A 12,150-nucleotide genomic window follows, 5' to 3' on the forward strand; every position below is an offset into this window, starting at 1 on the left:
GTTTTATGGGCAACCCTTTGACAACTATATTATCCTTGGAATAGCTTTAATGTTTTAAAACAAAAATTTAAAAACTAATGTCAAAAATATGTCAAATGAGTTTTATGTCTTGAACTATGTCAGAGTTGTAACTATAAGATGATAATTATGTCATGAAGTCAGTTTTGTAATCAACAAATCCCTTACTGTTCTGAAATTAACTTACACAATTTTTGATCCGCATGGATCTTTAGCCACTGGAATATTTTTGTTTTCTCTAGTTTTCACCCATTGTGTGAACATATTCTCTCTGAGGTGAAACTGGAAATGAAGGTGTTGCTTTATTGTTTATAAAGAGTGCTTGATTGCTTTGGTACTGTTTCTGACAGATGCAATTAATGGATAAGACTTGCTAAAAGTTCATGTTTGTAAGAAAGGTTGCAAAGTTTTTCTAAACACCATCACAATGATAATCTCAGAAATTATTTTGAGGGCTAGCTTGAGGTGCTTCACAAGTGGTGGATCTGGCTTTAGTAGTAGACGTCAGAAAATCAGGCAGACTAAATCTAATTGTGAACAAAATTTAAGTTGGCTTTAAACCCCTACAACAGTCTACAGTTTACTGTAATCTAAGTTGTACCTCCGGCTGATATTATCATGGTGGAATTAAATAATAACTGAGTACTATTTGATTAAACTGAGCATTAATATTTTTTTTTAGTACAGTGCGGCCAGTTCATAGGTAGGGGCTATGCACTTAGTTATCAGGACTTCTCTATTGGAGGGCACAGAATAAATTTAGTATGTCTGTTTTCAACTCTGTTTTGAAGGTTTTACAACAACAGTATTAATTATGTTGATTAATATTACATTAGGGGCGGCACGGTGGCGCAGTGGGTAGCGCTGTCACCTCACAGCAAGAAGGTCTCGGGTTCAATTCCTGGCCGGGTGGCCAGGGTCCTTTGTGTGTGGAGTTTGCGTGTTCTCCCTGTGTCTGCGTGGGTTCTCTCCCACATACCTATTCATACCTAGGTATGAATGTGAGTGTGTTTGTCTGTGTGTCTGCCCTGCGATGGACTGGTGACCTGTCCAGGGTGTTTCCCTGCCTTTCGCCCCATGAGCACTGGGATAGGCTCCAGCACCCCCCCACAACCCTAATCAGGATAAGCAGCTTAGATAATGAGTGAGAGAGTATTATGTTAACTCAATTTCAGCTGTATCAACAACATCCGTCATACATGACAAGGTTAAGATTTATGTTCTGTAATACTAGTCCTGAGAACATGGCAACATGAGAAGAGGTTAAAGATGGTGCAGCCCTCAGAGCATTCATTTTAAACATGCTGTTGAAGGTAATCATACAATATTGAAAATGGATATAGCAACAATGGTCCTTGATTATTAATGACTCTTCACAAAAAAGTAAAACAATAATAATAATAATAATAATAATAATAATAATAATACTTTATTTGTATAGCACTTTTCATACAAAGAATGTAGCTGAAAGTGCTTTTACATATCAGTAGAAAGAAAATAAAAATAATAATGATAATAATAAAAAGTAATAAAATAAATAAAATGGTAGTAAATAGACCACACAATAACAAAAAGCAAGGATAAACCACATAATTCAAGGGACATAAAGCAGGAGAGATTGTCAAAATTAATAAAGAAAACAGTTTAGAGTAAAATAATTAAAAGAATAGATTAAATGAAATAAAAAAAGAATTTAAAAAATGAGGAATGGATAAAATGAGTAAAACCTATTAAAACAAAAAAAAAAAGAAGAGAAAAACAAGAGAGAAAATTGCTAATAGTATGCTGGACTAAAAAGGTATGTTTTTAGTTGCCATTTAAAACTGTCCACTGAGCCTGTCTCTCTAATACTTCTTGGTAGGGTGTTCCACAGTTTAGGTACATAGTGGATAAAAGCAGCTTCCCCAATTTTATTTTCGGGGACTTTTGGAATGTTTAAAAGACCTGCCATAGAGGATCTAAGGGCTCGTGAAGGAACATAAAACAACAGAGAATCGGTAATGTAAGAGGGTGCTAAACCATTAAGAGCTTTGTATGCAAGTAGAAGGACTTTAAAATCAATTCTAAAAGATACAGGGAGCCAATGCAGTGCAGCTAAAACAGGAGTAATATGCTCTCTCTTCTTTGTTTTTGAGTTCTGAATTAGCTGTAGATTCTCAATTGACTTCTTTGGAAGACCAATAAAAAGAGCATTACAGTAGTCCAGTCTTCTTGAAATAAAAGCATGAATGAGCTTCTCAGCATCCTGTTTAGTTAGAAATGGGTGTACTCTGGCAATATTTCTCAGGTGGAAGAAGGCTGCTTTGGTTACCTTGCTTATGTGGGGTTTAAAACTTAAATCTGAGTCTAAAATTACACCCAGGCTTGTGACTTCCAGTTTGTTTTGATGGCCTAAGTGTCTTAGTCTGGTAGAAAGTGCGTCTCTTCTGGGTTTGGGGCCAACTAATAGTATTTCAGTCTTGTTTTCATTTAACTTTAAAAAATCATTACTCATCCATTGAGTGATTGCTGACAGGCAAGTGGTCAAGGAGTATAATGCATTTATGTCATTTGGCTCAACGGAAATGTATAGTTGTGTATCATCAGCATAGCTATGGAAGTTAACATTGTGTTCTCTGATGATCTTACCTAGTGGTAACATATATAATGAAAAAAGAAGGGGACCAAGACAGCTTCCTTGTGCAACACCAGAAGATATGTTATGTTTCTTTGATACACAATCTCCAAGACTAACATAAAATTGTCTCCCTGTAACGTATGTTCGGAACCAGTTAAGAGCACATTCAGAGAGACCAACCCAGTTTTGTAGACGATTGATTAAAATGTGTGGTCAATCGTGTCAAATGCAGCACTCAAATCTAAGAGAATAAGCACTGAGACCTTGTTTACGGCAACACCGATTCTAAGATCATTGACTATTTTTGTTAGAGCAGTCTCTGTACTGTGATTGGATCTAAAAGCTGACTGGAACTTCTCTAAAATATTGTTGTTATTTAAAAAGTGGTTTAGCTGATTAAAAACTACTTTTTACAAGTATTTTGCTCATGAAGGGTAGGTTGGAAATAGGCCTATAATTATTTAGTACACTGTAGTCTAGGTTTGGTTTCTTCAATAACGGTTTCACAACAGCAGTTTTAAATGCATTGGGGAATATACCAGTCTCAAGAGATGTGTTAATTATTTTTAGAACAGTTGTGGAGACACTATTAAAGACAAACAAATCAGTAATGATTAACATTTAATGAATATTTTAAACACACAACATTATTCTATAAAATTGTCATATAAATTGTAGGGCTGCCATTAGTCCACATAATCGATGATGTTGACAATGAAAATGCGTTGAATAGTCTCAACGAAAAAAAATGTGTCAAATAGAATTAATCTATCGACTATCTGACTTGATTAGTTGATAGATTAATCGGTAGAAAAATAGTCATTAGTGGCAGCCCTAGCAGCAATTATGTAGTGATACTGAAGTGAAACATTTGTTATAATTAATAGAAACATTTTAGAAATTGAAAAGGTAAATTCATAAAATTACAGAAACGATGCGTTGGTTTAAAATATTGATGTTGACGCATTTTCATTGTTGACATCATTGATTATGTTGACTAATTGCAGCAGCCCCAATAAACTGTGATAACAGCAATATTTGACCATTTTTGAGATTCCCATTGAGTTACAGTTCAGATGAAATCACACGAGAAATTGCCACGTCACCTTTGCATATATATAAATAAATACAGTTGTCCCTGGGTATCCGTGGGAGACTGGTTCCAGGACCCCCCGGGGATACCAAAATCCGCAGATGCTCAAGTCTGTTATATAAAATGGCATAGTATTTGCATATAACCTATGCACATCCTCCTGCATACTTTAAGTCATCTCTAGATTACTTATAATACCTAATACAATGTAAATGTTATGTAAATAGTTTTATACTGTATTGTTAGGGAATAATGACAACAAAAACAAATCTGTACATGTTCATTAAAGAGGCAACCATCGTAGACCTGACTACATAGTACACGTCAGCAACAATGTAACATTTTCTTTCTTTCAACACTTACAGACTGCTTTTGTTGAATGTCCTGAAAGAGAAATACATAGAATAAAACACAGAATATTTAAAATATAAGTACATATAGAAAATATAACTGTAAATAGAGAAATAATAAATTCATTCAGCTAACGAATGAGAAAGGTGAACGATGCTCAAAAAATGAGTGCTGGAGAGAAACTGAGGATCTGTGAAATGGCAGGAGGCTACAGCAGGGTATGCCTATGTATCACGTCATTCGCATGGATTCAGTATAATGCTCAGTGCTCAGCAAATTCAAGTTTTGCTTTTTGGAACTTTCTGGATTTTTTTTCCCTAAATGTTTTAGATCTGCGGTTGGTTGAATCCGCAGATGCTGAACCCACGGATACGGAGAGCTGACTGTACAGTTTAGTATGAGACTCTGTCCTGAGTCCTTTTCTAGATTAGCTTGTTTTCTGGATGATCTTGTTTGCTTGTTAATGTCTGGAGTGGAGCAAAGTCAGAGTATGACATAATATACAGAACTCAGATTTCCTTTTGCCATTAAATGGACACTGATGTATGAGATCTCTGTATGAGATTCAAATCAGGAAAATAAAATAGTGTCATTTAGCTGAAGCTTTTTCCCCTCTGGCGGTAGTGGTGTGCATGTGCATCCACACATGCAAGAGTAAATTTTGTTTAGTATGCTATATGTAGAGTGTATGTAGTGTTTGTTCTCATTGTGTTTGTAGTGTATGTGTGTGCTTTAATAGACCTACGACAATGAACAGAGAGTTTGTCCTTTGAGAACTGGTTTATTATTATGGTATGGCACCACTGCTGTGTGTGATGTATGTTGCCATATCAGATCCCAGAAAAATGGCTCCCATGTTAAGTGTGTACTTATCCAAAAAAACCCAAAACTTAGTTACACTGTAGACTATGTAATAATCCCCTGTACCGGTAGGACTGTAAAATACTTTGTAAAATTGATTGAGGATTGCTTTGGGAATATTCCAGAATGAAATTTAAGGGTGTACGACTTCTATGCATTTTTTGCATCTGCCATGTGAAAATGATTCAAAATATTGCTTAGAGGTGATAGCTACCAACTTAATTATGCCACAGAGGTATGGAACAACTCATTTGTGTTTAGTGAGATGAGATATTTTGGAGAAAACAGTAATGATAATAGGACAGAATGAATAGAAAAAAAATGTTTAATTACGGAAATAGAATATTGAGTTAAAGAGAAAAGTAACTTGATTTTGTCAAGCCAATTTGCTAATGTAACGATAAATAATATGACTAATAGGATGCCTGACGTTAATTCATGTTATCTGTAATTATTCTTCAAGCTTAAGAAGTAGCTGAAATATGTGATCCAGGTCTGGTTCTTTTCACTTATTTTTTGTTGCAAAATTATTTTTACCACATTACAGAGAAAAGGAGTGTGGTGAAGATTGGCTCATTGAATGTTTGTGAGTAGGGAGGTTTGCTTGGCCTGTCTTCACCCCTGCTATCTTCTTCACTTAGATTTTATGCTTGAGATAATGTTCATTCACACTGTTGCACTATTAAGAGACAAGTTTAAGAACTGAATAGAGATCACTTTTTTCTTTGTGTTGCAGAAGTGCAGTTCCCCTCTCTCGCCATCATGTGATTCCAACCTCACATTCAGCATATCACAGAAGCTCTTCCCTAAACAGTGGGCTTCCAAACATTCTGCGAGGTCATCGTCACGGATGACTGAGGGAAAACCAGGCACCAGCCCACATTGCGCTGGGCTTCATTACAATGGCACACCTGCATATGGCCAAATTGCACGCAGTGAACTTAATGTTCGCCTACCACGAGGTGAGAAATTAGCTCACAAATAAATTTAAGATAGCATCAATACTTTACTCTTTAGTGTGAAGGTCTTCACAAATGTGACATGACAGCTTTATGGATAATTTTTCATAAAAAAAGTATCACAAATACATATCACAAATCTTTGTTTGTAAACCAGATCAAACATCATGACCAGCTTTTTGTGTATGTGCGAATATGTATGTATATGTATATATATATATATATATATATATACACACACACACAATTTTTTTTCTTGCCAGACTGGTGTCTGGAAAGAGTTTATTTTACCAGACAAATTTAAAACTTCCGGGTCACATTTCAATAATCCATGTTACAAATGTAGACGAATATGTTGACGAAAGAATGACAATGCCATTAAATCAGTTTGACTAATGAACAGTAATGATTAAGCAATCTCAACATTAGCCACTAAAATGTAGGCTATTAGGCTACGAAACGTCTGTAACCTGTAACATCTGTAGCCTGTTTAAGCAAAGGCATATATATATATAATTATAGATATATAGATATAATAGATTATAGATATAATAGGTTTTATCAAAATTACACATACAAACATTACATACATAGAAAGAGACCTGTTACTGTTTACAAGAATCAAATTTTATTGGTGGTTAGGTTTGATCAAAATTACATATACAAACATTACATAGAAAGAGACCTGCTGCTGCTATTTACAAGAAACCGTTGCCTACATAAGCTGTTTTTAAATCAGTGGCATTGTGTGAAATATTAGCTGGCCTACTAATATGAAAGAAATAGCCTAGCCTTCATCATGGACAGAGTATGCATATTTAACATGTTTCATACAATTGCCTTTACTCTAGACACTTTACCAGATTACCGTTTTGAATGTTTTACAGATAAAGGCGTAATGATCATTGTTTTGTCTTACCAAATATGGTGTGCTGCCAATTCACACAAAAGCCACCTGCTGCTGCCAACGTGCATCTAAAATTCCAATTGCTGTCAGAAATGCTGATGTTGCAAGGGGCTGCGCTCGTGCCCTCTCTCACACACACACAGTTGACACTAAATAACAAGTCTAAACTGAATTAAGCATGCACTCACCTCAGAGGAGAAGTTCTCAACTGCTGATTTTTTTCAACCAGTTATATTTAGCTTCAAAATTTATCTTTAGATAAAAAAAATTACCAAGGTCCGCACCTTGTTGACCTTGCAGCTGGTTACAGGCATGGATGAGACTGTATTGCCTTATCCAAGGTTTCTCCCTAATTAGCTACAACTGTGTCAGACTAGGGATGCACCAAATCTCGATTCTTAGAGTTTGGCCGGATACCGAATCCAGCGCTTAAGATTTGGCCAAATCCAAAACTGAATACTGAGTCCCACTCATTTCAGTTTTGCACACAAATGTAGTAAATACCATGAATAACTGGAGAATAAATAATCACAGATAAATGTTAAAGTTATCATTTTTAATTATAATGAAAAAGAGTGGGCTGCTGTCACAGTTTTAACTACGGACCTGGACACAGGTGCGGAGTGAACAGAAGTGGGCAATGGGATACTCGAAAAACCAAGTAGCAAAATACTTTGGCAGAAATATACTAAATTGGCTCAGTAAACACATGAAAAGTGTAGACTTTGCACCAGAGCAACGAAACTGAGGGTTTTAAATACAGAGAGAAATCAGAGTGAGGACAGGTGAAAAGGATGAGAGTGATCCGGCTGATGATTAGTAAACCGGTGATGCTGATCAGTGAATGGTTGAAACCAGCGAGGGAGGAGACGAGGTCATTACAGCTGCCTATAACTTTTGCTCGGCTTTTGCATTCACTAACCAAAAACAGCTGAATGCTCTCACTCAGAAACACCATAACGTTTCAGCTTGAAAATAAAGTCATCATTAACTGCAGGATACATGCTCTCTTCATTCATACAAAAAACATTAGGTACAATACTGAAAGAAACATTACCTGAAAATTTTGTCCCACGAGAAATCTGTCAGATCTCAAAACCTAACCTTAATATTATTGTCCATCTAGCCTAACACATGAAATGAGCTAGTCCTTATTTTCCTAAAAGATCCTCTGCATTTAATGGTGACAGTCGGTTGTGACTGTTGGAGCGAATGTCCCCAGAGGTACTGAACAGTCTTTAGGCGCTTTCGCACCGAACAGTTCTAGGGTCTAATTCGATAGGAACTACCCCCTGGGGAGCTTCTCCTAGAACTATGTATGTTCTAGGGCTTTTTTTCTTGTTGCATTCGCACCACCAGTAGGAACGCTGAAGTGACGTACGCCGGCCGGCGGGTGGTATAGCGTCATCACTTCTGCACGGCATAGAACAACAACAACAAGATGGAGGATGCCATGATTGGAGCTATGTGTCTGTTGTGTGCCGTGGGTGTCACAATAATAACGCAGTACGAAATGAAACATGCGAATAATGCGATTGAAAGAACAAGAAGGAGAGCTAAGAGGCGAAAACTCATGTGAGAATTGGCAGTACTTCACATCAATGAAGTTTTGAGAGGAACACAGTGCCGCAGACAAAGGAGACGGGTAACTAGCTTTAATGTTAGCTTGTACTTTCATGTCGTGTGAAAAAAACATTTCAGAGGAAATTCAAAAGACATGATGTACCACAAAAATGTATTGTATGTGTTTCAGACGTTGCTGCGGATCATTGCACAACACTGTTCACCATCCGTTTGGGCCCAGAGGAGAGTTGATGACTGGTGGAAAACTGTTGTTCCTGGTTTTACCGACAACCAATGGATCCAAAATTTCCAAATGTCCAGAGAAATGTTTCAATACATCTGTCGCCGCCTGAAGCCTACATTGGAGAAAATGGATACAAATTATCGTATATCTGTGCCAAAAGAGTTGCTGATGGGTTGTGGAAACTTGCTACTAACGCCAAGTACAGGACTGTTGCACATTTGTTTGGAGTTGGCATTTCAACTGCCTGTGACTGCGTGAAAGAGTTCTGCTCCTCTGTTGAAGAAATCCTATTGCCTGAAACCATTCAGATGCCGAACGCGGAGAGGCTGAAAGAAATGGCTCTTTACTTCAAGCACAGATGGGGGTTACCACAATGTGGAGGGGGCTATTGGCTCACACATCCCTATTTTGGCTCCCCAGGAATACCATACAGAATATTTCAACTGTAAGGGCTGGTATTCCATTGCATTGCAGGCAGTAGTTGATGGAAGAGGTTTGTTTTGGATCGTTTACACTGGGCAACCTGGCAGCTTGCATGACGCCAGAGTTCTGTGTCTGTTTGCATTGTGGGAACTGGCCACTACATCCTTGGAGATACAGCCTATTGTTACGACCCCGTCTAGGGTGGGGTGAACATAAATGTGTGGGAGAAACCTCCTTCTCCTGCCACCCAAGTGAACCCGAAACAACAATACCGACACCGATATAAAGTAGTCAGCTTTTTATTACTATATATATAACTATTTACAAAACACAAAAGACTTTGGGGTGAGCCAGGCCAAAACAATAAACAAAACACATCTAACTAACAGGAAAAGGGAATAACCTCCAAAAGAATACCAAAATAAAGACAACTCAACTTTCCTCCCTAACTAACATAAACAGGAGAAAATACATTCAAACGGAAATGGCACCCACCCCCTACGTGTGCTGACTACAAAAAGCAAACACAAAAGAAACCAACACGATAATGCACTATTAACACCTATTTACAAGTTTTATTCGATGTGGACTCACGAGTCTACATCGTTACCACAAGATTTCACAATAACTATAGACACGGCAGCAGGAGTTAAACAGGAGGTTCCGGGCCAGATGTATCCTGCGCAGCCGTCATCTTTTAAACTTCCCTCGGATGTTCCCCAGCCAATCATGATCCGCCAGCAAATCTGAAAAGAAAAATGGGGCAGGGAGCGAGAGGGAGAGATAGCGACAGAGGGAACACCAGAGCAGTAAAAAAATATGTCCAAGAACACAACACTACCCACTGGCAAGCTGGCTCATGAAGCCTTTTCCGGGCAATGGCCACCTCACTCAACAGCAAGAGGTATTCAACCACAAAACAAGCAAGGCAAGGGTTGTGGTTGAAAACACATTGGCAGGCTCAAAGGAAGATGGAGATGTTTGCAGAAGTGCAATGACTGCAGTCTTGAGAGAGTAAAGTCTATGGTGCTAACCTGCTGTGTACTTCACAACCTCTGTGAGAGCCATGGTGAGGAGTACAGAGAGGAGTGGGGTGTACCTATCCCTTTTCCCCAGCCAGATCTGCCACTACAGCCGCCGGTTGCAGAGACTGAAGGAATTAGAGTGCGTGCCACCTTGATGTATCATCTACTCATATGGCTGATGTATGAACCAGAGTTATTATAGTTGTGTATTTCTTATTAGTTGCTGGGGGCATCAGATACAGAAATTAAAGGGTTTTCAAATGTTTTAAAATTTTTGTGCTTTGTCTTCTTTCATGACTACACCAGTATTATGGGTACCTCCACAAATAACTTCACCACACCATATCTCTGAACAAACCTTTATTTGAATCTTAATCACAAAACAAGAGCATGTGCTAAACAACAAAAGTTTGTACAAAACAAGAGTGCATTGAAAACCAGCCAAAAGAATGAAGTATGTGCAAAAAGAACAGGAGTGTGTGCAAAACAAGCAAATAAATTAAGTAGGTGCAAAAACAAGAGTGCGTGCAAAACAACTAAATAAATTAAGGGGGTCAGTCCACTTCAGGGTGAACTGGGCCTTGCACCCCTGTCACAAGCCTATTCATGATCGTCATAAGGCCTTCAAGAATAGTAGCTTGCTGGTGCCTTGCCTCTGTAGCCTCTGCCCGTAGCTGCTCTCATTCTTCAGCCTCTCTCTCTATTTGCTCCATTAGCATTTCGACAAGACCTTGCACTTGTGCTTGGCATTGCCTGTAGTCTTCCTGCTCCTGCTCTAACATGTCTTTTATTATGCACAGGACACTGGAGTCACCCCTTTTTCTCTTTCCTGCCAAACAAAAAAAAAAGCAGTGGGCATGCCAAAGTGATTTATTATTATTATGACTATAGTGATCATAATACCAAACACATAACTTAAGTGATTATGAAATAATACAGGTGAACAGGCAATTCAACAAGAATGCGTTTCCATTACCTGGTCTCACAGGTGGAGGAGAGCTAGGACGACTGGGGATACTGCACGCTGTAAGGCGACTGTGGGGACTGCAGTCTGCAGGGTGACTGGAGGTACTGCAGGCCGTAGGGGTATCGCCGGTAAAACTGGCTTTGCACAACGTTGAGGACTCTGGCACAGTCTCTAAGAAACCAATCAACATTTCAGAGTCAGAATCACATTTTTGGACAACTGTGTTAACACACAAAAGGAATAACACACACAAGGGTGTATTAGCAATCAGAAGAAACAAGTAGAGATGGTACTGGTCAGCTATTTGTGATGGTTAGCATATAGCTAGATTTAGCAAACGGTAGAGCATGCAACCCATTCTGCGCTCTTGTAAGTGATATATACTTTACATTAATAGTAAGTATTTTCTTCATATGTTGCTAACGTTGAGTATACAAGGAGCCACTAACCTTCTGCAGTGGCTTCGTCAGCGGACTGCAGCTCTCTGTGCCGCTGGCGATGGCCTCCAAAAGCCTGACTGCTGAATCCTTTGTGTGCGCATTTTCAGCATATGCCAGTCTGCGGCCAAGGATACCGTCCATTTACTCGTTTTTTGAACCAACCCGCTTTTGTTGTTACGGTATTTTATTTTCTTGTAGTCTTGCTTAAGCTTCTTGATTTTCTCTGAATTGTTTCTTTGTGTGGTGGATGCCCAGCAAAGCTAGTTGAGAGGAAATGCTAGTGAATATTTTTATGTTTCGCTTGGAGGCGTCAAAATCGTGTTGAATTTCCTCCGTCGAATATAGGTTAAGTAAAGCCTGAACTTCACTGTCGGTCCATTTGTCAGTGTTTTTTTTTCATTTTATGATCCTAGGTGCTGTGTTCTTTATCTTCCTCTTCTTTCTTCTCTGTTTGCACAGCAAATGCTATTCATTTGCTTTTAAATGTTTTCAAAAATGGCGGTTGCACGCAGTACGCCTACGTCTGGACCAATCACTGTATACCTACGTCTGGACCAATCACCATACACCTACATCACCTGAAGGTTCCTATTGTGCTGCAAAAGTACCTACCCTGGAGTAGGGGCTAAAAAAGCCCCCCAAAATGGCATTCTTAGAACTATAATCGTTGTAAGTTCTTGCG

At 38.5% G+C, this 12,150-nt stretch overlaps 1 protein-coding gene across 1 annotated transcript; it reads right to left on the reverse strand.

The window, feature by feature from the left end:
- Positions 1-1,792: 1,792 nt before the first annotated feature.
- Positions 1,793-11,609, reverse strand: LOC115819473 (uncharacterized). Its single transcript, XM_030782984.1, has 4 exons — positions 11,478-11,609; positions 11,048-11,197; positions 9,647-9,782; positions 1,793-2,694 (listed from the first exon to the last, which is right to left on the reverse strand). Exons 1-4 carry the CDS (start codon positions 11,607-11,609, stop codon positions 1,793-1,795), a joined length of 1,320 nt encoding a protein of 439 aa, XP_030638844.1.
- Positions 11,610-12,150: the final 541 nt, after the last annotated feature.

Source organism: Chanos chanos, chromosome 8 (genome assembly GCF_902362185.1).
Source record: "Chanos chanos chromosome 8, fChaCha1.1, whole genome shotgun sequence".
In the NCBI taxonomy this organism is placed as follows: Eukaryota; Metazoa; Chordata; class Actinopteri; order Gonorynchiformes; family Chanidae; genus Chanos; species Chanos chanos.

Bases quoted from the DNA above. Each gene is read 5' to 3' on its own strand.
- LOC115819473 (XM_030782984.1), bottom strand. From the start codon at position 11,609: ATGGACGGTATCCTTGGCCGCAGACTGGCATATGCTGAAAATGCGCAC. The intron at 9,783-11,047 runs GTGAGACCAGGT...TTTTCTTTTCAG, and splicing joins GTCCTAGCTCTCCTCCACCT to ATTTGCTGGCGGATCATGAT. The intron at 2,695-9,646 runs GTAACGATGTAG...GTGTTGCACAAG, and splicing joins AGTTATTGTGAAATCTTGTG to GAAGCTGTCTTGGTCCCCTT.